Source organism: Salmo salar, chromosome ssa15 (assembly GCF_905237065.1).
Source record: "Salmo salar chromosome ssa15, Ssal_v3.1, whole genome shotgun sequence".
NCBI lineage: Eukaryota > Metazoa > Chordata > Actinopteri > Salmoniformes > Salmonidae > Salmo > Salmo salar.
In genome coordinates, this window is record NC_059456.1 from 86,107,799 (window position 1) to 86,132,755 (window position 24,957).

Consider the following 24,957-nt stretch of genomic DNA (forward strand, 5'->3'; position numbering starts at 1 on the left):
GGGTTTGATATACCCACAGTCTTTAACTGGTGCAGAACATGTGGGGGTTTGATATAACCACAGTCTTTAACTGGTACAGAACATGTGGGGGTTTGATATACCCACAGTCTTTAACTGGTACAGAACATGTGGGGGTTTGATATAACCACAGTCTTTAACTGGTGCAGAACATGTGGGGGTTTGATATAACCACAGTCTTTAACTGGTACAGAACATGTGGGCGTTTGCTACAGTGGCAGCATAGAGATAATGATGAGGTCCAACAGGTTTGATTGGCATTAGAAGACACACAGGTTGGTATGTGACTGTGAGGATGATTAAAGATGTCAGCTCATACTCTGCCAACCCATAGCTCTACACAGAGAATGTAAACACGGAGCCCCAGCAGTCCATTAGTCTTAAAGAAACAGTGCTAGTGTGAGTCTAGCTCTTTGTGATTCAGTGTTAGTATCCAGACTATTCTCTTTCACTCCTAAGAACACTGGGGTCCCAGCAGACTGCCTGGACGTGTAGCATATTCTCTCCATATCAACGGCCAGACACAGCATGGCTGTATGGTGATGCCTATCGGGAGGCTGATTAGAGTCTGGTGGAATGAATGTTCAGTAGCAAACACATTTGTAGTAAAACTGTGGATAAGGGGGGCAGAATATTTATTTTCATTGATGCCTAGCTAGTCTCCTGTGGCCTTCCACATGCCTTCCACTCCATGCTACTACATCATACATTGAGAGCTAATTAACTGCAAATACACTATACAGTACCAGTCAAAAGTATAGACACACCTACTCATTCAAAGGTTTTTCTTTATATTGACTATGTTCTACATTGTAGAATAATAGTGAAGACATCAAAACTATGTAATAACATAGGAATTGTGAAAATCTGAGTTTAACTGTATTTGGCTAAGGTGTATGTAAACATCCGACTTCAGCTGTAGTAACCAAAAAAGTGTTAAACAAATCAAACTATATTTTAGATTTTAGATTCTTCAAAGTAGCCACCCTTTGCCTTGATGACAGCTTTGCACCCTCTTGGCATTCTCTCAACCAGCTTCACATGGAATGCTTTTCCAACAGTCTTGAAGGTGTTCCCACATATGCTGAGCACTTGTTGGCTGCTTTTCCTTCCATCTGCGTTCCAACTCATCCCAAACCATCGCAATTGGGTTGAGGTCGAGTGATTGTGGAGGCCAGGTCATCTGATGCAGCACTCCGTCACTCTCCTTCTTGATCAAATAGCCCTTACACAGCCTGGAGGTTTGTTGGGTCATTGTCCTATTGAAAAACAAATGATAGTCCCACTAAGCCCAAACCAGATGGGAGGGCGTATTGCTGCAGAATGTTGTGGTAACCATGCTGGTTAAGTGTGCCTTGAATTCTAAATAAATCACTGACAGTGTCACCAGCAAAGCACCCCCACACCATCACAACTCCTGCTCCATGCTTCATGGTGGTAACTACACATGTGGAGATCATCCATTCACCTTTCACTGTGTCTCACAAAGACGTGGAGGTTGGAACCAAAAATCTCAAATTTGGACTCCATACCAAAGGGAAGATTTCCACCGCTCTAATGTCCATTGCTCATGTTTGTTGGCCAAAACAAGTCTCTACTTCTTATCGGTGTCCGTTAGAAGTGGTTTCTTTGCAGCAATTCCACCATGAAGGCCTGATTCACGCAGTCTCCTCTGAACAGTTGATTGAGTTGAGATGTCTATTACTTGAACTCTGTGAAGCAGTTATTTGGGCTGCAATTTCTGAGGCTGGAGCTCTAATGAACGTATCCTCTGCAGTAGAGGTAACTCTGGGTCTTCCTTTCCTGTGGTGGTCCTCATGAGAGTCAGTTTCATCATAGCGCTTGATGGTTTTTGCGACTGCACTTGAAGAAACTTTCAAAGTTCTTGAAATTTTCCACGTTGACTGACCTTCATGTCTTAAAGTAATGATGGACTGTCATTTCTCTTTGCTTATTTGAGCTGTTCTTACCATAATATTGGCTTGGTCTTTTACCAAATAGGGCTAGCTTCTATATACCAACCCTACCTTGTCACAAAACAACTTATTGGCTCAAACGCATTAAGAAGGAAAGAAATTCCACAAATTAACTTTTAACAAGGCACACCTGTTAATTTAAATGCTTTCCAGGTGACTGACTACCTCGTGAAGCTGGTTGAGAGAATGCCAAGAGTGTGTAAAGCTGGCATCAAGGCATTTTTTTATAATATTTTATTTAACCTTTATTTAACTAGGCAAGTCAGTTAATAACAAATTCTTATTTACAATGACGGCCTACCCTGGCCAAATCCGGACGATGCTGGTCCAATTGTGCGCCACCCTATGGGACTCCCAATCACGGCTGGATGTGATTCAGCTTGGATGTTGGCTACTTTGAAGAAACTCAAATCTAAAACATATTTTGATTGGTTTAACAGGTTTTTGGTTACTACATGATTCCATATGCGTTAATTAATAGTTTTGATGTCTTCACTATTATTCTACAATGTAGAAAATAATAAAAAATAAAGAAAGACTCTGGAATGAGTAGGTGTGTCCAAACTTTTGAATGGTACTCTATATACAAAAGTATGTGGACACCCCTTTGAAACGAGTGGTTTTGGCTATTTCAGCGACACCCGTTGCTGACAGGTGAATAAAATGAGCAAACAGCCATGCAATCTCCATAGACAAACAGTGTCAGTAGAATGGCCTTACTGAAGAGCTCAATGACTTTCAGCATGGCACCATCATAGGATGCCACCTTTCCAACAAGTCAGTTCGTCAAGTTTCTGCCCTGCTAGAGCTGCCCCGGTCAACTGTAAGTGCTGTTATTGTGAACTGGAAACGTCTAGGAGCAACAACTTCTCAGCCGCGAAGTGGTAGGCAACACAAGCTCACAGAATGGGACCGCCGAGTGCTGAAGAACGTAAAAATCATCTGTCCTCTGTTGTGACTCACTACCGAGTTTCAAACTGCCTCTAGAAGCAACGTCAGCACAATCACTGTTCATCGGGAGTTTCATGAAATGGGTTTCCATGACCGAGCAGCCGCACACAAGCCTAAGATCACCATGCGCAGTGCCAAGTGTTGGCTAGAGTGGTGTAAAGCTTGCCCCCATTGGACTCTGGAGCAGTGGAAACGCGTTCCCTGGAGTGATGAATCACGCTTCACCATCTGGCAGTCCTACCTGCCCCAATGCATGGTGCCAACTGTACAGTTTGGTGGATGAGGAATAAGGGTCTGGGGCTAATTTTGATGGTTCAGGCTAGGCCTGGTTCACTGACCTCAACCCCATCGAACACATTTGGAACACCGACTGAGAGCCAGGCCTCATCGCCCAACATCAGTGCCTGACCTCACTAATGCTCTTGTGGCTGAATAGAAGCAAGTCCCCACAGCAATGTTCCAACATCTAGTGGAAAGCCTTCCCAGAAGAGTGGAAGCTGTTTTTGCAGCAAAGGGGGGACCAACTCCATATTAATGCCCATGATTTTGGAATGAGATGTTCGATGATCAGGTGTCCACATACTTTTGGCCATATAGTGTATGTGCTTGATAAGCTCATTGTACCTTGTTCACCCAATCTATCACAGAGTTACCTAATGTCTCCAAAATAGATTCATGTAAAACAGTGTGTCTGTGTTGCGCTCGCTCAGCCTGGGCAGTGTGTATCTGCAGGGAAATAGACAGTGGCCTCATATCCCACGGCTAGGACAGAGAGCTGTTCTCTACTGCACTGACTGCTCCAAAAGTCCTCACACACATTACTTGAAGCTTTGGACTTTAGACTATACCTGACGTGTTGATATTAGTACTGTTGTTCCCTTCTCACTTACTTATTAAGGTGTTATGTAGTGTCTATGTAGTGTCTATGTAGTATCTATGTAGTGTCTGCACTGGCTGTATAGGATGAAGGAGCCTGTAGAATTTTGGCCTGTTGGCCTGTTCTTCAGTTCAGCCCAGCAGCTCAAAGAGCGAGAGCAGATGGCTGACATGTCACAGAGTTGTGACAGATGGTGGGGGGGGGGGCTGCAGGGTGACACTCAGGAGAACTACAGACCGACTACAATGTCAGCAGGGACCCCAACACATATGGTCCCAGGGTGCTGTTAATGAGAGTCACAGTGGAGCAGAGGATGATTGGGACAGGCAGAGATGTTGTCACATTCGCCATATGCTTAGCATGCATGATCCTCACTGACCTTAGAGGACTCAGGCAGTGGTGTTATTGTAGAGTTCCCATGATCCTCACTGACCTTAGAGGACTCAGGCAGTGGTGTTATTGTAGAGTTCCCATGATCCTCACTCACTCTAGACTAGAGGACTCAGGCAGTGGTGTTATTATAGGGTTCCCATGATCCTCACTCACTCTAGACTAGAGGACTCAGACAGTGGTGTTATTATAGGGTTCCCATGCTCCTCACTCACTCTAGACTAGAGGACTCAGACAGTGGTGTTATTATAGGGTTCCCATGCTCCTCACTCACTCTAGACTAGAGGACTCAGACAGTGGTGTTATTATAGGGTTCCCATGATCCTCACTCACTCTAGACTAGAGGACTCAGACAGTGGTGTTATTATAGGGTTCCCATGCTCCTCACTCACTCTAGACTAGAGGACTCAGACAGTGGTGTTATTATAGGGTTCCCATGCTCCTCACTCACTCTAGACTAGAGGACTCAGACAGTGGTGTTATTATAGGGTTCCCATGCTCCTCACTCACTCTAGACTAGAGGACTCGGCTTATCAGCGGGTGTGAAGGAAGTAACAGACAAGATCTGGAGGTCATAGATTGTTATGTAGAACACAAGAGCTGCCTCCTGCAGTTCGTTCGCTCAAACACAGAGACCCAGTTTGAGCAACTCCTGTTTGTCAGCTAAAACATGTCTCTATATGTTTTCTGGGGCAAGTGATTAGTGAGTTACTGTTCATATGATGTGCCAGGCTCCCTGTCAGTCAGAGCTCTGTGCCGCTGCTGCCTAGTTGCCTAACTGTGGGAGTGACAGTATAGACGTGTGCTATTACACAGAGGGAGGAACAAAGCACAAGGAGGGTGTTGGTGATGTCAGAGTGTTGTTGTACTTCTGTTTTCACTGGCTGCACGCTCTCCTCTATCCTCCCTCCCTCCCCTGCTCCCTCCCTCCCCTGCTCCCTCCCCATCTCCATCCCTCCCCTCCTCCTTCCCTCCCCTGCCTCCTCCCCTCCTCCCTCCCCTTCCTCCTCCCTCCCTCCCCTCCCCTCCCCCCTCCCTCCCCTCCTCCATTCCTCCCCCTCCCTCTGCAGTATACGTGCATCACATTCAGAGCAGCAGGCATCAGGTGGCAATGACATCATCTGCACTGCAGCACACTGCAGCACTGGGTCTGAACAAAGAGATGTCAGCTAGTCCTCTCCTCCTGTCCCCGCCACCGTCTCGCTTTCCCTCCCTCTCCCTCTCTCCTCCCTCTCTCAGAGAGCATAACCCTGGTGCCTAGACATGCTGCAGGGCTATGACTTACCTAACCCCCTCTCACCCACGCCTTCCCCCTCCTACCACTAGGGTATAGGCTGGCTGATGTACCTCTACAGCCCTCATCATCACCTTGCCCTTAGCCACCTATGGAGAGATAATGAAAGGTATCACTGTTGGGGTTTGTAATTTAACAGTGTCAGTGTTGGCTGGTGACAGTATGAGCGCTGTGGAGAGACACAAGGTGCTTGTGTGGGATAAACGTCCATTTGCTATTTTCTAACTACCACACATCATCAGTAATAGCAGTTTACGGGCCTTTGATTGTATGTTTTATCTTGTAACAGTAACAATTACTTGACCTCTTTTTATATTGACTTATAGGGAACCCAAGCATGACGTTCATTCTCCGATGAGCTGAGAGCTTCTGCCTTCAACTGACTGCCAAGATACGGCAGTAGTGTAAATGTCAAAGGGTCCCTGCTATGGTGGCTCCCCACTTAGGAAGTTCATTACTGCAGTGTCCCCTCTGGAAAAATAAAATATCTATGACCATTATTATAACATAGTGATGAATAATTACATATATTTAATTTTTTTCATTGTGTGCTTTTCTGCCCTGTTATTTTCTTGCCCTCCCATTCATCAATAAGCCAATGCCGCAGGAAGGAAAAAACATATACACAGAGGCATGTTCCTGTCGCTTAGTTACTCGGCAGCAGGTTGCCACAGAAACAGCCTCAAAGTGGCTAAATGAGGAATGCTAATGCAGTGTTCCACACTCCTGCTGCAGTGGGCTCACTGTCTGGGCATCACACCCCACTGTCTGTGTGTGTGTGTGTGTGTGTGTGTGTGTGTGTGTGTGTGTGTGTGTGTGTGTGTGTGTGTGTGTGTGTGTGTGTGTGTGTGTGTGTGTGTGTGTGTGTGTGTGTGTGTGTGTGTGTGTGTGTGTAGGGGTGGACACCATCCACTCTCTGGTCAATCATCCATTACAAATTAGTCTGTGATGACAGAGTACTGTAGGATAAGAGGCTTTTAAGAATGACTGAGTTACTGTGCATGTAGCCATTACTGGGTGATTGATGGGCCTTAAAGGTTATTTTACTAAAGGCAATTGTTGTGATGTAGTTAATGATTGATGTTATTGTTATCCCTGTACTTGTGATTAATAATGATTAGGCTCAGATGACATTTATTTTCAGCAGATAGATGAAGATGAGCTTAGAGCATATCATGTTGTGTTGTTAGACATGGTGTGTGGTTGGACATGTTGTGTGGTTAGACATGGTGTGTGGTTAGACATGGTGTGTGGTTAGACATGGTGTGTGGTTAGACATGGTGTGTGGTTGGACATGTTGTGTGGTTAGACATGGTGTGTGGTTAGACATGGTGTGTGGTTAGACATGTTGTGTTGTTGGACATGGTGTGTGGTTGGACATGTTGTGTGGTTAGACATGGTGTGTGGTTAGACATGGTGTGTGGTTAGACATGTTGTGTGGTTAGACATGGTGTTTGGTTGGACATGTTGTGTGGTTAGACATGGTGTGTGGTTAGACATGTTGTGTGGTTAGACATGGTGTGTGGTTAGACATGTTGTGTGGTTAGACATGTTGTGTGGTTGGAGATGTTGTGTGGTTAGACATGTTGTGTGGTTAGACATGTTGTGTGGTTAGACATGTTGTATGGTTAGACATGTTGTGTGGTTAGACATGTTGTGTGGTTAGACATGTTGTGTGGTTAGACATGTTGTATGGTTAGACATGTTGTGTGGTTAGACATGTTCTGTGGTTGGAGATGTTGTGTGGTTGAACATGTTGTGTGGTTAGACATGTTGTGTGGTTAGACATGTTGTGTGGTTAGACATGGTGTGTGGTTAGACATGGTGTGTGGTTAGACATGTTGTATGGTTAGACATGTTGTGTGGTTAGACATGTTGTGTGGTTGGACATGTTGTGTGGTTAGACATGTTGTGTGTTTGAACATGGTGTGTGGTTGAACATGTGTGGTTAGACATGGTGTGTGGTTGGACATGGTGTGTGGTTAGACATGTTGTGTTGTTGGACATGGTGTGTGGTTAGACATGTTGTGTTGTTGGACATGTTGTGTGGTTGAACATGTTGTGTGGTTAGACATGGTGTGTGGTTAGACATGTTGTGTGGATTGACATGGTGTGGGGTTGGACATGTGTGCTTAGACATGTTGTGTGGTTAGATATGTTGTGTGGTTAGACATGTTGTGTGGTGAGACATGTTGTGTGGTTAGACATGGTGTGTGGTTTGACATGGTGTGTGGTTAGACATGTTGTGTGGTTGGAGATGTTGTGTGGTTAGACATGTTGTGTGGTTGGACATGTTGTGTGATTAGACAGGTTGTGTGGTTTGACATGGTGTGTAGTTAGACATGTTGTGTGGTTTGACATGTTGTGTGGTTAGACATGGTGTGTGGTTAGACATGCTGTGTGGTTAGACATGTTGTGTGGTTAGACATGTTGTGTGGTTAGACATGTTGTGTGGTTAGACATGGTGTGTGGTTAGACATCTTGTGTGGTTGGACATGTTGTGTGGTTGAACGTGTTGTGTGTGCTTGAACAATTGTGGTTAGACTTGTTGTGTGGATGGACATGTTGTGTGGTTAGACATGTTGTGTGGTTAGACATGTTGTGTGGTTAGACATGGTGTGTGGTTAGACATGTTGTGTGGTTAGACATGTTGTGTGGTTAGACATGGTGTGTGGTTAGACATGTTGTGTGGTTAGACATGTTGTATGGTTAGACATGTTGTGTGGTTAGACATGTTGTGTGGTTAGACATGTTGTGTGGTTAGACATGTTGTATGGTTAGACATGTTGTGTGGTTAGACATGTTCTGTGGTTGGAGATGTTGTGTGGTTGGAGATGTTGTGTGGTTAGACATGGTGTGTGGTTAGACATGTTGTGTGGTTAGACATGGTGTGTGGTTAGACATGGTGTGTGGTTAGACATGTTGTATGGTTAGACATGTTGTGTGGTTAGACATGTTGTGTGGTTGGACATGTTGTGTGGTTAGACATGCTGTGTGGTTAGACATGTTGTGTGGTTAGACATGGTGTGTGGTTAGACATGTTGTGTGGTTAGACATGTTGTGTGGTTAGACATGGTGTGTGGTTAGACATCTTGTGTGGTTGGACATGTTGTGTGGTTGGACAGTACTCAATCTCATACTGTATGTAATGTGCTTACTGATAGGCTTGATTCTGTATAAATGCCTACATGTACAGTGTGTATTCAATATGACACTATAGTGGACACTGGTTTGCAGACGTGTGTGTTTGTACACTCAGTGTATGTGCCTGTGTTTCAGATACCGTCTATATGCCTTCATAAGTACCATAAGACACTAGTGGGACCAACCAGGATCACTGATATGTGCTGACCCTAGTCACTGACGTGTGTGTGTATGTGTCTGTGTTGCAAAGATCTTCCGATTTCTACAGATGCCTTTATAGGTACCATGCGGCAGTACAGTACTTACTGGGTGTCACTGTTGACCATATATTATACTGTAGGTCTATGGATGCTGACGTGTGTGTTATGTGTCTATGTTGCAGATAACCAGTTCAGAATGTCCATCCTGGAGCGCCTGGAGCAGATGGAGAGACGGATGGCAGAGATGGCCTCCCATCATCAGCAGAGCAGTGGAGGAGGTGCAGGGGCAGGAGGAGGAGCAGGAGGTGGAGGAGGAGGAGGAAGTAGTGGTGGTAACAACAGCCAGACACAGGTAAAGTACATCATACTATAGAAAATGTGCTATTTAATTTTATGTACTGTATTTGGTAGATATTTGGCTTACAGAGGATTACATGGGAAAAACATACTGTATGTTTCTGTTTGAGAAGTCAGATGTTGTAAAGTGTTGAAAAGTTTTGGTGTTGTAGTTGAAAGTAACCCTTGTTGTGTTTGTGTGTGTTGTCAGTGTGTGTCAGGGCAGGGTCAGGCTGGCAGCAGCTTTGAGAGCCGTGTGGTGGTGGTGTGTGAGAAGATGATGAACCGGGCCTGCTGGGCCAAGTCCAAACACCTGATCCACTCCAAGACCTTCAGGGGCATGACCCTGCTTCACCTGGCCGCTGGGCAGGGCTACGCCACCCTCATCCAGACACTCATCAAGTGGCGGTGAGTGAGAACTTTAGAGGTCTTTTATTGACTGGTTCTAAAAGTAATGTTAATATACCGTACAGAGAGACCCTAGGACCTAGGAATATCTATTATGGAACTAGTTTAGGACCAGAAAATAATGTATTAAAAAGTTGTCAATAAAGCACAAATCTGTCTATTTTATCCAGAGTTTAGTCTAAGAGTCTAACAGTGTTCTTCTCTATCCCCCACCAGCACCAAGCATGCAGACAGCATTGACCTGGAGCTGGAGGTGGACCCTCTCAATGTGGACCACTTCTCCTGCACCCCTCTGGTAAGATATAGAGAGCTTTATCTCATGAAACCACTGCAGGGCTCTTCCATAAAGCCTTCCATAAAGTTTTTCATAAAGAATTCACTTGGAAGTTTAACTTTTCCAAGAAAGTAAAGTTACTAGAGCCATCGCTCTGACCTGTGCCCCTGCTGTGTTCTCTGTAGATGTGGGCGTGTGCCCTGGGTCACCTGGAAGCTGCAGTGGTCCTTTATAAGTGGGACCGACGGGCCCTGGCCATCCCTGACTCGCTGGGACGCCTGCCCCTGTCCATCGCCCGCTCCCGCGGCCACACCAAGCTGGCCGAGTGTCTGGAGCAGCTGCAGAGAGAGGAACAGCAGGCCCCTGCACCTCTTCCCCCCAACACACGCATGTCCTTCTCCCCAACCCCCCACGACGCTCCCACCTCAGACAGCTGGATGGTCACATGGGCCAGCGACGGCGTGATTGCGCCCGGTGGAAAGAAAGGCGGCGCCGCCACCACCAGCAGCACCTCCACCACCACCACCTCCACCAACCTCAACCCAGGTCAATGCAGACTGACGGAGAGGGAGGCCCCACACTGGTATCAGTGGGGGAAAGGGGCCATGGAAAATACCTTTAGACAGCAAAGTTTTGTTAATACAGTTTGTTTAAATGCCTCTAAAATAGTATCTTGTAACCATTCTGCAGACTTGAGAAGGCCGAGATCCGAGCCCTCCAACTACTACAGCAGTGAGTGCCAGCGAGACCTTCCCTTGGCCAAGAAACACAAGCCCAACCCGGAGCTATTCCAGGCCAGGCCCGACAAGGCCATGTCTGTCCCGCTGAGCCTGGAGCAACAGCAGCTCCACAAGCTGTCCTTCAGCCCCAAGAGCCTGTCCCCTGAGGGCCTCAGCCCAGACAAAAGTCTCTCCAGTGGGGGAAGCTCTGGAGGTTCCGGGGGAGCCAAGTGGAGCTCTAGGGAGGGTTTCTCCAGCAGGGGCTTAGGCAGAAAGGGTTCAGGGGACTCTGGAGGCAGCAGCCTAGGGAAGGAGAAGCTGGCTAGCAGGCTGAGACAGAGGGAACAGCTGGGGAACATGCTGGTGATGGCTGAGAGAGAGATGGTGGACACTGAGCTGTTTTCCTACAGAGAAGACCTGGAGAACCAGGACTGTATGACGCAGATGGACGACCTGCAGGTCAGTGAACTCACCCTACTCTCCACTGTCTCTTTATTCAAGTCTACTCTTTATCATAAGTTTACTAGAGATAGTTACTGTACTTTTTACCATGTCTTTAGTGAAGACAGTTACTCTCTGTTTACCACTCACTCCACTGCCTACCCTGTTCATCGGCCTGCTCATTGCACTTACATTCACACCAGTTTACCAGACCACCATATCTGTAGCATGTCATAGTATCAACATCAAGTCTATCAATCTGGACTGCCAGTTAATAAACATGACAAGAAGATTGAAATTGACCACCTGCAGCTCTGTTGGGCCATGCCACTGGATGCCCTGACGTGTGAAGTCAACACACACACACAAACACACACAGACCCAAGGCCTCGACTGGCAGTGCATGGACCTCCATCACCACATAATAAACTCTATCCATTGATCGGCTCTCACAGCCAAGGGAGCCTTCTGCCATCCATCACAGTCACACTGCTACTGAGTCTGAGCCTGGGAGATGAGGGGGAGGACAGCAATAACAATAACAATAACAATTATTGTGATCGTTATGATCATAATCATCCTCAACGTCATTGTCTTGACATGGCTCATGTTTAATGTCAGTGTTCCATAGAATTCATTCTAAACTTGCACACTCAACACTCATAATGTGGAAACATCTCAGACAATGAAAATAAGAATACAACAACATGTTGCACAATAACCAAAAAGCAGAGTTTACAAGAAAATAGGCAATGACATGACAATATGCTAAGTGTGTGATCTACAGTATACTCAATCCTGGGTGATTCTCCCCCTGCAGGACAACATGATGACTCTGGCAGAGCACATCATTGAGGCGACCCCAGAGAGGATCAAGAGGGAGAACTTTGTGGCCCTGGACGGGGTGCCCCTGGACAGTACTGGGGTCAGCAACACCATGAGCTGGTTGGCCAGTTACCTCGGAGACGTGGAGCAGCTTCCCAGCATCATACAGCTACGGTGAGCAACACAACAGAGACGCACTCTGGACTGAATGTGATCTAGGTCTGGTTTCCTGTACGCAAATGAAGCCTATACCTTGTCTAAAAAGCATGTGCAATGGAGAATTTGTAGGCTTAATTCTGATCTGGGAATCTGACCCTAAATGTTTTACAAAATATTTTCTGTGCTTGACATAGCAGTAGTGCATTGGAACTACACTGAACAGAAATATAAATGCAACATGTAAAGTGTTGGTCCCATGTTTCATGATCTGAAATAAAAAATCCCAGAAATGTTCCATATGCACAAAAAGCTTATTTCTGTCAAATTTTGAGCACAAATTTGTTTACATCCCTGTTAGTGAGCATATCTCATTTGGCAAGATAATCCTTCCACCTGGCAGGTGTGGCATATCAAGAATCTGATTAAACAGCATGATCATTACACAGGTGCACCTTGTGCTGGGGACAATAAAAGGCCACTTTAAAATGTGCAGTTTTGTCACACAACACAATGCCACAGATGTCTCAAGTTTTGAGGGAAAGTGCAATTGGCATGCTGACTGCAGGAATGTTCAACAGAGCTGTTGCCAAATAATTGAATGTTAATTTCTCTGCCGTAAGCTGCCTCCAACGTCGTTTTAGAGAATTTGGCAATACGTCAAACTGGCCTCACAATCGCAGACCACGTGTAACCACGCCACCTCAAGACCTCCAAATGCTGAGGAGTATTTCTGTCTGTAATAATGCCCTTTTTTGGGGAAAAACTTATTCTGATTGGCAGGACCTGGCTCCCCAGTGGGTGGCTGCACCTCTGCCCAGTCATGTGAAATCCATAGATTAGAGCCTAATTAATTTATTCTCAGTAAAATCTTAGAAATAGCTGCATGTTGCGTTTTATATTTTTGTTTAGTATATATCTTCAGATAACAACGCTTAGCTGACTACTTTTTAAACGGTCACCATCCCCTGCTCCTCTCTGGCTCTCTCCCCTTCCAGATCTCTGTACAGTGAGCCTCTGACTCCATCCTCCAATCCCAGCCTCAGCCCAGGGGGGTCTCCCCTGAGGGAGGGGCCCATGGAGAGGCCTACCCTGCCCTCCCCGGCCGACTGGAGCGAGTTCATCCAGGCCTCTAACAACAAGGTGGAGAGAGACTTGGCCCAGCTCACCCTGTCCGACCCCGAGCAGAGGGAGCTGTACGAGGCCGCCCGTCTCGTCCAAACTGCCTTCCGCAAGTACAAGGTACAGGCCGGGATGAGGTACCACACACAGTAACAAACCTGCTGTACAAAAAAATGTACAGCAACCTTATTAGGACTTCCACTGGCCCTCTATTTTGATGTGGTGTTGACCTTAATGTTATCAGGTGAAATGTGAAGTTATGAATGGGTCCCTTGAATCTGGAAAGGTTGCTATATGAGCAAAACTACATCCTGGTCTGTGTCCAAGTGTTCTAAGTGCACAAGACACTATCTATGCTCACCCAGTAATCATCAATGGATTATGTTAATATGTTAATTAACACTCATATGTTATCCCATCTTTCTTTCTCTGTATCTGTCTCACTAAGACACACTCAAACTATGTGGTCCCTGTGGTTTCAGCATGGGAAAGGACTGCTTCGAGCAGAGCATGGCCTTGCTTTAAGGAACGACTGCACTGCTCCCTCTTCCCTGCTTCCTGTAAGCTCTCTCTCTCTCTGTCCCTCTCTCCCTCTCTTTCTCTTTCCCTCTCTCTCTTACTCTTTAAATAATGTGTGTGGTGCCCGCTGCTGCCTGTCCTTAACCAGCTCCACACACCCCGCCCAGCCTCACTTCGCCCCCACCTGCCCCACTTCCTCACCTTGCTACCTACTCCCCATAGCTATCTTTAATGACTTTCCACGTCTCAAACTGTTCGCTGTCGTTCACAGTCATCTGTTCTACCCCTCTGCCAGCTGAGACTGGGGAGGAGAGCAACACTGGGCTGGCACCACCACCTACCTCTCTCCTCTCCTCTCCCAGCCCAGGATGGAGCCTCTCCCCCAGCCTCCTCAACCCCAGGTCCTCCCTCTGTCCTCCAGACAACCAGGGCCCTGGGCCCAGGAAGAGACCTCAGGGAGCAGTGGCCCTCTATAATAGACTACTACACCACTTCCAATACTCTGACCTATGACTTCTCCTACTCTACTCTCTCACAGGGACGCCCATTCAGAGAGCAACAGGAAGTAGCTGCGGCAGTCATTCAGCGTTGTTACAAGAAATACAAACAGGTAAGCTGGGCACAGTCAGCCCCTTACAACACACATGGAGATTCAATAGTTGCATGTTTGTCCATATTCCATGACCTTACAGATACTGGTTAGATCCAGGACAGATTTTAATACATTAATTAGGGACTTTTAGACAAGCGTTTCACTTTATTCAGTTTAGTCCATTTTTCTAGGCTCAGGCTGATCCTTGTTCATGCCTGTTCGTGATTCACAATCTCACCTTTGCTTTGTTTACAAGCTAACATGGATAGCCTTGAAGGTAACATCTTTTCACTGTCTTTCATTTTTAAATTGTTATTTTTGTAAAAAAGATTTAGGGTTTAAAATGACACTCCTTGATAAGAGTCACTAGAGACTCAAAGCCACCAGAGGGTAGAACACATGTCAAACTTTGCTTGTTTTTTTTTCACTGTCTCAGAGGATGCAACAATGCTACCTAGCTTCACTTGATTATCACACTTGACTTGGTTATATTGATACTCAACCTACATCAGCACCTTTCCTAAGTCCAGTAATATTGCCTGATTCACACTCTAGGGCCGACCTAAACACTATTATGTTGACTAGTCTATTTTCCTTTCCAGCACGATTCCAGCAACTAGAGTGAATGCCTAACCAGGTCAGCCTAGTTTGGCTTGGTTTGGTTTGGCCATATGGTATGAATCAGACAATAGATGTGTGCATTTGAGGCCATCGTTTGGGTCTTTCCAACCCCCTGTTCCTGACTCTGTATATCCTCCTCTCTCTGGTCCTCTCGGTGGCAGTATGCACTTTATAAGAAGATGACGCAGGCCGCCATTCTTATCCAGAGTAAGTTCCGCAGCTACCACGAGCAGAAGAAGTTCCAGCAGAGCAGACGGGCGGCCGTGCTGATCCAGCAATACTACCGCAGCTACAAGGAATATGGCAGGCTCAGGCTACACCGGCAAGGAGCCGCCGCTGCCCTGGTGCAACACAAACTCAGGTATGCATACACAGTGACACACTGATGCATACACGCAACACACACCCAGGAAGCTAAACACGCACATCAACACACACACACTCACACACAAAGTAGCTACCACTCACACTGACACACAGCAGCACAAGTAGCTAAATGCACTGATACACACACACACACACACGCACACGCACGCACACACACACACACACACACACACACACACACACACACACACACACACACACACACACACACACACACACACAGCAATACACACTCAGGTAAGCATACAGTAACACACACTGACACAAACAGGAGGCTGAGCCTCATTACAGGATAGTTATGCCTTTCTCCATTTAACCTTGCAGACTTCACTTGGGGAAATCCATTTGTAAGGGATGATCAACTGCAATCCCATTTGCAGTCCCCAGGGTCATGGTGTCCTCCTGTGCTCATGCATAACTGATTTAGATTTTAAACATACAAGGACTGTACACGTGTGTATATATTGATGAAGACACTAAGGCTGTGTTTACACAGGCAGCCCAATTAGTATATTTTTGTACACTAATTGGTCTTTTGACCATTCAATCAGATCTTTTCACACCCGATATTTTTCAAAGCTGTTCTGATTAGTCAAAAGACCAATTAGTAAAAATAAAAATCAGAATTGGGCTGCCTGTGTAAACGCAGCCTAAGGCTCTTGAGGACAGGAGAGGACAGTACCCATGGACTGGAGAGACAGTACCCATGGACTGGAGAGACAGTACCCATGGACTGGAGAGACAGTACCCATGGACTGGAGAGACAGTACCCATGGACTGGAGAGACAGTACCCATGGACTGGAGAGACAGTACCCATGGACTGGAGAGGACAGTACCCATGGACTGGAGAGGACAGTACCCATGGACTGGAGAGACAGTACCCATGGACTGGAGAGACAGTACCCATGGACTGGAGAGGACAGTACCCATGGACTGGAGAGGACAGTACCCATGGACTGGAGAGGACAGTACCCATGGACTGGAGAGACAGTACCCATGGACTGGAGAGACAGTACCCATGGACTGGAGAGGACAGTACCCATGGACTGGAGAGGACAGTACCCATGGACTGGAGAGACAGTACCCATGGACTGGAGAGGACAGTACCCATGGACTGGAGAGGACAGTACCCATGGACTGGAGAGGACAGTACCCATGGACTGGAGAGACAGTACCCATGGACTGGAGAGGACAGTACCCATGGACTGGAGAGGACAGTACCCATGGACTGGAGAGACAGTACCCATGGACTGGAGAGACAGTACCCATGGACTGGAGAGGACAGTACCCATGGACTGGAGAGGACAGTACCCATGGACTGGAGAGGACAGTACCCATGGACTGGAGAGGACAGTACCCATGGACTGGAGAGACAGTACCCATGGACTGGAGAGGACAGTACCCATGGACTGGAGAGACAGTACCCATGGACTGGAGAGGACAGTACCCATGGACTGGAGAGGACAGTACCCATGGACTGGAGAGGACAGTACCCATGGACTGGAGAGGACAGTACCCATGGACTGGAGAGGACAGTACCCATGGACTGGAGAGACAGTACCCATGGACTGGAGAGGACAGTACCCATGCTATAGAGAATCTCCTAAATAAATGTTAAAAGCATGGTTGAATTTGAGAACTACACTAGCTACACACAACCACAGTGTATTTTGTTTACTGTGGACCCTCTAAAAAGCCAGTGTTCCCTCTTGTCTTGTGTGTTGTAGAAGTAGTCTGCTCACTAAGAGGCAGGATCAGGCTGCCAGGAAGATCATGAGGTTTCTACGCCGCTGCCGCCACAGGTAAGCCCCGCCCACAACACTAACTCATACGGGTTTTTTAAATAGGTTTGTTATATTCACACACGAACACACAACCACTCAGCGGAGGGATTTGTTATATATATGAATGGTTTACTACACGTTAGATGGCAAGAATGAGTCTGCACAGATCTGATAAGACAAGTTCTCTGCTTTCATGTCTCTATTTTATTTATTTTTGGGACGATAAAAAGGGTTTGGGGGTTACATACAACACTTCAGAGACCCCCCTCCTATCCTATCCTCTCTCCTCTCCTCAACCCCCTCCTCTCCTCGCACCCTACTCTCTTCTCCTCGCACCCCTACTCTCTTCTTGCCCCCCTACTCTCCTCTTCTCGCCCCCTCCTCTCCTCTCCTCGCCCACTCCTCTCTTCTCTTCTCCCCCTCCTCTCTTCTCCTCGCCCCCTACTCTCTTCTCCTCGCCCCCCTACTCTCTTCTCCTCGTCCCCTACTCTCTTCTCCTCGCCCCCCTACTCTCTTCTCCTCGCCCCCCTACTCTCTTCTCCTCGCCCCCCTACTCTCTTCTTGCCCCCTACTCTCCTCTTCTCGCCCCCTCCTCTCCTCTCCTCGCCCACTCCTCTCTTCTCTTCTCCCCCTCCTCTCTTCTCCTCGCCCCCTACTCTCTTCTGCTCGCCCCCCTACTCTCTTCTCCTCGCCCCCTACTCTCTTCTCCTCGCCCCCCTACTCTCTTCTCCTGCCCCCCTACTCTCTTCTCCTCGCCCCCCTACTCTCTTCTCCTCGCCCCCCCTCCTCTCTTCTCCTCGCCCCCTACTCTCTTCTCCTCCCCCCCACCTCTCTTCTCCTCGCCCCCCCTACTCTCTTCTCCTCGCCCCCCCTCCTCTCTTCTCCTCGCCCCTACTCTCTTCTCCTCCCCCCTCCTCTCTTCTCCTCGCCCCCTACTCTCCTCTCCTCGCCCCCCCTCCTCTCTTCTCCTCGCCCCCCTACTCTCTTCTCCTCCCCCCCTCCTCTCTTCTCCTCGCCCCTACTCTCTTCTCCTCGCCCCCTACTCTCTTCTCCTCGCCCCCCTACTCTCTTCTCCTCCCCCCTCCTCTCTTCTCCTCGCCCCCTACTCTCCTCTCCTCGCCCCCCTACTCTCTTCTCCTCCCCCCCCTCCTCTCTTCTCCTCGCCCCCCTACTCTCTTCTCCTTGCCCCCTACTCTCCTCTCCTCGCCCCCCTCCTCTCTTCTTCTCGCCCCCCTACTCTCTTCTCCTCGCCCCCTACTCTCTTCTCCTCGCCCCCCTACTCTCTTCTCCTCGCCCCCCTACTCTCTTCTCCTCGCCCCCTACTCTCTTCTCCTCGCCATCCTACTCTCTTCTCCTCGCCCCCTTACTCTCTTCTCATCCCCCCTCCTCTCTTCTCCTCACCCCTACTCTCTTCTCCTCGCCCCCCTACTCTCTTCTCCTCGCCCCCCTACTCTCTTCTCCTCGCCCCTTCCTCTCTTCTCCTCGCCCCCTCCTCTCTTCTCCTCGCCCCCCCTACTCTCTTCTCCTCGCCCCCTACTCTCTTCTCCTCGCCCCCCTACTCTCTTCTCCTCGCCCCCCTCCTCTCTTCTCCTCCCCCCTACTCTCTTCTCCTCGCTCCGCTACTCTCTTCTCATCCCCCCCTCCTATCCTATCCTCTCTCCTCTCCTCAACCCCCTCCTCTCCTCGCCCCCTACTCTCTTCTCCTCGCCCCCCCTACTCTCTTCTCCTCTCCCCCTCCTCTCTTCCCCTCGCCCACTACTCTCTTCTCCTCGCCCCCCTACTCTCTTCTCCTCGCCCACTCCTCTCTTCTCCTCCCCCCTCCTCTCTTCTCCTCGCCCCCCTACTCTCTTCTTGCCCCCCTACTCTCCTCTTCTCGCCCCCCTCCTCTCCTCTCCTCGCCCTCTCCTCGCCCTCTCCTCTCCTCGCCCACTCCTCTCTTCTCCTCTCCCCCTCCTCTCTTCTCCTCTCCTCCTCCTTCTCTCCCCCTACTCTCTTCTCCTCGCCCCCTCTCTCCTCCCCCACTCTCTTCTCCCCCGCCCCCTACTCTCTTCTCCTCGCCCCCCTACTCTCTTCTCCTCGCCCCCTACTCTCTTCTCCTCGCCCCCTCTCTCTTCTCCTCGCCCCCTACTCTCTTCTCCTCCCCCACCTCTCTTCTCCTCGCCCCCTACTCTCTTCTCCTCCCCCTCCTCTCTTCTCCTTCGCCCCTACTCTCTCTCCTCCCCTCCTCTCTTCTCCCCCCTACTCTCTTCTCCTCGCCCCCTCCTCTCTTCTCCTCGCCCCCCTACTCTCTTCTCCTCGCCCCCTACTCTCTTCTCCTCGCCCCCCTACTCTCTTCTCCTCGCCCCCTACTCTCTTCTCCTCGCCCCCTACTCTCTTCTCCTCCCCCCTCCTCTCTTCTCCTCGCCCCCTACTCTCCTCTCCTCGCCCCCTACTCTCTTCTCCTCGCCCCCTCCTCTCTTCTCCTCGCCCCCCTACTCTCTTCTCCTCGCCCCCCTACTCTCTTCTCCTCGCCCCCCTACTCTCTTCTCCTCGCCCCCCTACTCTCTTCTCCTCGCCCCCTACTCTCTTCTCCTCGCCCCCCTACTCTCTTCTCATCCCCCCCTCCTCTCTTCTCCTCACCCCCTACTCTCTTCTCCTCGCCCCCCTACTCTCTTCTCCTCGCCCCTCTACTCTCTTCTCCTCGCCCCTTCCTCTCTTCTCCTCGCCCCCCTCTCTCTTCTCCTCCCCCCCTACTCTCTTCTCCTCGCCCCTACTCTCTTCTCCTCGCCCCCCTACTCTCTTCTCCTCGCCCCCCTCCTCTCTTCTCCTCCCGCCTACTCTCTTCTCCTCGCTCCGCTTACTCTCTTCTCATCCCCCTCCTATCCTATCCTCTCTCCTCTCCTCAACCCCCCTCCTCTCCTCGCCCCCTACTCTCTTCTCCTCGCCCCCCTACTCTCTTCTCCTCTCCCCTCCTCTCTTCCCTCGCCCACTACTCTCTTCTCCTCGCCCCCCTACTCTCTTCTCCTCGCCCACTCCTCTCTTCTCCTCCCCCCCTCCTCTCTTCTCCTCGCCCCCCTACTCTCTTCTTGCCCCCCTACTCTCCTCTTCTCGCCCCCCTCCTCTCCTCTCCTCGCCCTCTCCTCGCCCTCTCCTCTCCTCGCCCACTCCTCTCTTCTCCTCTCCCCTCCTCTCTTCTCCTCTCCCCCTCCTCTCTTCTCCTCGCCCCCTACTCTCTTCTCCCTCCTCTCTTCTCCTCCCTCCCTACTCTCTTCTCCTCGCCCCCCTACTCTCTTCTCCTCGCCCCCCTACTCTCTTCTCCTCGCCCCCCTACTCTCTTCTCCTCGCCCCCTACTCTCTTCTCCTCGCCCCCTACTCTCTTCTCCTCGCCCTCTCTCTTCTCCTCGCCCCCCTACTCTCTTCTCCTCGCCCCTCCTCTCCTCGCCCCCCTACTCTCTTCTCCTCGCCCCCCTACTCTCTTCTCCTCCCCCCCTACTCTCTTCTCCTCGCCCCCCTTCTCTCTTCTCCTCGCCCCCCCTACTCTCTTCTCCTCGCCCCCCTACTCTCTTCTCCTCGCCCCCCTACTCTCTTCTCCTCGCCCCCTACTCTCTTCTCCTCGCCCCCTCCTCTCTTCTCCTCGCCCCCCTACTCTCTTCTCCTCGCCCCCCTATTCTCTTCTCCTCGCCCCCCTACTCTCTTCTCCTCACCCCCTACTCTCTTCTCCTCGCCCCCTCGTCTCTTCTCCTCGCCCCCTACTCTCTTCTCCTCGCCCCCTACTCTCTTCTCTTCACCCCCTACTCTCTTCTCCTCGCCCCCCTACTCTCTTCTCCTCGCCCCCCTACTCTCCTCTCCTCGCCCCCCTACTCTCTTCTCCTCTCCCCCAACTCTCTTCTCCTCACCCCCCACTCTCTTCTCCTCGCCCCTCCTCTCTTCTCCTCGCCCCCCTACTCTCTTCTCCTCGCCCCCTACTCTCTTCTCCTCGCCCCCCTACTCTCTTCTCCTCGCCCCCTACTCTCTTCTCCTCGCCCCCCTACTCTCTTCTCCTCGCCCCCCTACTCTCTTCTCCTCGCCCCCTACTCTCTTCTCCTCGCCCCCCTACTCTCTTCTCCTCGCCCACTCCTCTCTTCTCCTCCCCCCCTCCTCTCTTCTCCTCGCCCCCCTACTCTCTTCTTGCCCCCCTACTCTCCTCTTCTCGCCCCCCTCCTCTCCTCTCCTCGCCCTCTCCTCTCCTCGCCCTCTCCTCTCCTCGCCCACTCCTCTCTTCTCCTCTCCCCCTCCTCTCTTCTCCTCTCCCCCTCCTCTCTTCTCCTCTCCCCCTCCTCTCTTCTCCTCTCCCCCTCCTCTCTTCTCCTCTCCCCCTCCTCTCTTCTCCTCGCCCCCTACTCTCTTCTCCTCGCCCCCTCCTCTCTTCTCCTCGCCCCCCCTACTCTCTTCTCCTCGCCCCTACTCTCTTCTCCTCGCCCCTACTCTCTTCTCCTCGCCCCCTACTCTCTTCTCCTCGCCCCCCCTACTCTCTTCTCCTCGCCCCCTACTCTCTTCTCCTCGCCCCCTACTCTCTTCTCCTCGCCCCCCTACTCTCTTCTCCTCCCCCCTCCTCTCTTGTCCTCGCCCCCTCCTCTCTTCTCCTCGCCCCCTCCTCTCTTCTCCTCGCCCCCTACTCTCTTCTCCTCGCCCCCCTACTCTCTTCTCCTCGCCCCCATACTCTCTTCTCCTCGCCCCCTACTCTCTTCTCCTCGCCCCCCTACTCTCTTCTCCTCGCACCCCTACTCTCTTCTCCTCACACCCCTACTCTCTTCTCCTCGCCCCCCTACTCTCTTCTCCTCGCCCCCCTACTCTCTTCTCCTCGCCCCCCTACTCTCTTCTCCTCACACCCCTACTCTCTTCTCCTCGCCCCCCTACTCTCTTCTCCTCGCCCCCCTACTCTCTTCTCCTCGCACCCATACTCTCTTCTCCTCGCCCCCTACTCTCTCTCTCCTCGCCCCCTACTCTCTTCTCCTCGCCCCCCTACTCTCTTCTCCTCGCCCCCCTACTCTCTTCTCCTCACACCCCTACTCTCTTCTCCTCGCCCCCCTACTCTCTTCTCCTCGCCCCTCTCTTCTCCTCGCCCCCCTACTCTCTTCTCCTCGCACCCATACTCTCTTCTCCTCGCCCCCTACTCTCTTCTCCTCACCCCATACTCTCTTCTCCTCGCCCCCTACTCTCTTCTTCTCGCCCCCTCCTCTCTTCTCCTCGCCCCCCTACTCTCTTCTCCTCGCCCCCTACTCTCTTCTCCTCACACCCCTACTCTCTTCTCCTCGCCCCCTATTCTCTTCTCCTCGCCCCCCTACTCTCTTCTCCTCGCACCCCTACTCCCTTCTCCTCGCCCCCCTACTCTCTTTTCCTCGCCCCCATACTCTCTTCTCCTCGCCCCCCTACTCCCTTCTCCTCGCCCCCCTACTCTCTTCTCCTCACACCCCTACTCTCTTCTCCTCGCACCCATACTCTCTTCTCCTCGCACCCCTACTCTCTTCTCCTCACACCCCTACTCTCTTCTCCTCGCACCCATACTCTCTTCTCCTCGCACCCATACTCTCTTCTCCTCGCTCTTCTCCTCGCCCCCTACTCTCTTTTCCTCGCCCCTATTCTCTTTTCCTCGCCCCTACTCTCTTTTCCTCACCCCTACTCTCTTTTCCTCACCCCCCTACTCTCCTCTCCTTGCCCCCCTACTCTCGTCTCCTCGCTCCTCTCCTCGCCCCCTACTCTCTTTTCCTCGCCCCTATTCTCTTTTCCTCGCCCCTACTCTCTTTTCCTCGCCCCTACTCTCTTTTCCTCACCCCCCTACTCTCCTCTCCTTGCCCCCCCTACTCTCGTCTCCTCGCTCCTCTCCTCGCCCCCTACTCTCTTTTCCTCGCCCCTATTCTCTTTTCCTCACCCCTACTCTCTTTTCCTCACCCCCCTACTCTCCTCTCCTCGCCCCCCTAACCTCCTCACCTCGCACCCCTACTCTTTTCTCCTCGCCCCCCCTTCCTTTCCTCACAGTTCCTACTTGTGCTAATAGCTGTCTGGTATTGTTTTGCTGTTTATGCGAAGCCCCTTGATGGACCATAGACTGTTCAAGCGGGTGAGTGCAGCCTCAGCAACTCAGTTCCTGCTTCTCTCTCTTCCCTGTCCACACTGTATGTCTCTGCCTCTCTCTCTCTCTCTCTCTCTCTCTCTAACAATAGTTTTATCTGCTGAGTCGTTGCCTTCATCCACTCTCTCTCTCTCCCTCTTTTTCCTCTATCTTTCACTTTTTCTCCATCCATCTCTCCCTTCCTCTCTCTCTCGCTGTCCTCCTCCCTCTATCTTGTCCATCACTGTTGCTTGATGCCTGCTTGCATGATGGCTGCCTACTGGAGCCACAGGTGGACTGACTGAGAAGCTCAAACTCAGATCAAATGTAACTTTACTCTTATTAAACTAACTAACCACTGCTTATGAATGACTATGTCACCGTAACACTTAACAGGCACCTCTTTCTCCCCTCTGGAAATGACTTTTATTTTCATTATTACATGTTTTGTTTTGTGTGGTTATGAAGATGCCTATTCACATCATGTTTACTATGTTGCATGACTGGTGACACCTCTATGGGCCTTGCTCTTTAAAATGGACCCCCAGGCATGCTATGGGACGGATGTTCTCTCTCAAACAGCTGCGCCCCACATGACACAGTAGAGGGGGGCATGACCCCCCTTGGGTTTTGTTTACTCAAAATGTCAAAGCTCCTCTAGGCTTTGTATTAGTTCAGGAAATTCCTCATGGGTGCAAACTGTGTGTCTGACTACTCTTCCAGAAAGACTTTGGGCATATTGACAAAAATACCCATATGACAGTTATCATCAGCCTCATGATCTGTATGAATCACAGACACTGTAGTTAATCTTCTGAGAAAATGGGGCCTTTTGAATGTATCGTTTTACATTTAAGTCATTTAGCAGACACTCATATCCATATAGTTTTTGCCTAAAGTAAGCATCTGTTTTATGTAACCATACCAAATGTAACATATCATAGTAAATGGAGTGTCTCAGATTTACATACAGAACAATACCAAATGCTCTGGGACCAGGTTGGGGTATGTTATACTGTAGAATATGGGTCACTGTGCTCCGAGAGCAGGTGAGGTAGATATAGTACTATAAAGATGTGATAGCATGCATGTTCGTTATGATCTGGGTTACAGTGATGTGATAGCACATGCAGGTCATAGTCAGACTAGCAGTACAACACAAACAATGGGAAGTCCCCTCTACCTCCAGGGAGTTAGAACAGCAGGTGTATCAGTAATGGATTCACACCTCAGGGGAACAACATCTCAGACTGAGAGGAAGAGGAAGTAGCACAGTGAAAAACACTAAACCTACATATACAGCACTGTGGGGGATCACCACTAAGCTCAGTGATACCAGGTAAAGGACATTGGGGTTATATACATGTATAAACTCATGTCAAATGGACTGCATTGTCCACAAATTGTCCACTCATTGTCCACTCGTCCTGTTTACCTATGAGGAAAAAAGCTCTCTCAGAAGCAGCATAGAGAACGAAGGGAGTCAGAGAATATACACCAGGCCCAGTGTTGTGGTCGGTCAGTAGTATAATTACCACAGGGCAAGTGTCTATTGATTATGATATGGAACAGTAATTGGCTAGTGACTTACAGTCAGATCTATTGAGTCTATTGTACATGCTGGGGTATAATGTAGTGTTTGGCTCTGGCTCAGTTTGGACATGGTTCACAAGTGGAATGCCAAGGTAATGTCAGTTCCCAATACAAATGCAATACAAGTTTGGTTAGGCTATTGTAGTCTTAATACATTTTCACCTCTTTCACAAATTGAATGCCTTCAATTTTCAGTTGTGTTTGTAGTTCATCATTTAGTGACAGACACAATAATGCATTCCACTGATGAAATTAATTGACA

The 24,957-nt window shown here is 49.8% G+C and overlaps 1 protein-coding gene across 7 annotated transcripts in view; it reads left to right on the forward strand.

Moving 5' to 3' along the window:
- Positions 1-24,957, forward strand: part of LOC106572392 (calmodulin-binding transcription activator 1) — a 600,679-nt gene that overhangs the window by 567,968 nt on the left and 7,754 nt on the right. For 4 of the 7 annotated variants that reach the window (XM_014146505.2, XM_014146510.2, XM_014146509.2 and 1 more), the window contains 12 exons: positions 9,033-9,202; positions 9,398-9,594; positions 9,811-9,889; positions 10,054-10,414; positions 10,559-11,046; positions 11,849-12,027; positions 13,008-13,251; positions 14,189-14,260; positions 14,499-14,519; positions 15,025-15,224; positions 16,979-17,053; positions 23,081-23,111. In XM_014146505.2, the coding sequence (XP_014001980.2) occupies positions 9,033-9,202; positions 9,398-9,594; positions 9,811-9,889; positions 10,054-10,414; positions 10,559-11,046; positions 11,849-12,027; positions 13,008-13,251; positions 14,189-14,260; positions 14,499-14,519; positions 15,025-15,224; positions 16,979-17,053; positions 23,081-23,111 (2,117 nt within the window). The remainder of the gene's footprint in view (positions 1-9,032; positions 9,203-9,397; positions 9,595-9,810; positions 9,890-10,053; positions 10,415-10,558; positions 11,047-11,848; positions 12,028-13,007; positions 13,252-14,188; positions 14,261-14,498; positions 14,520-15,024; positions 15,225-16,978; positions 17,054-23,080; positions 23,112-24,957) is intronic. The other 3 variants (XM_014146507.2, XM_014146506.2, XM_045696195.1) reach the window with 3 other exon arrangements.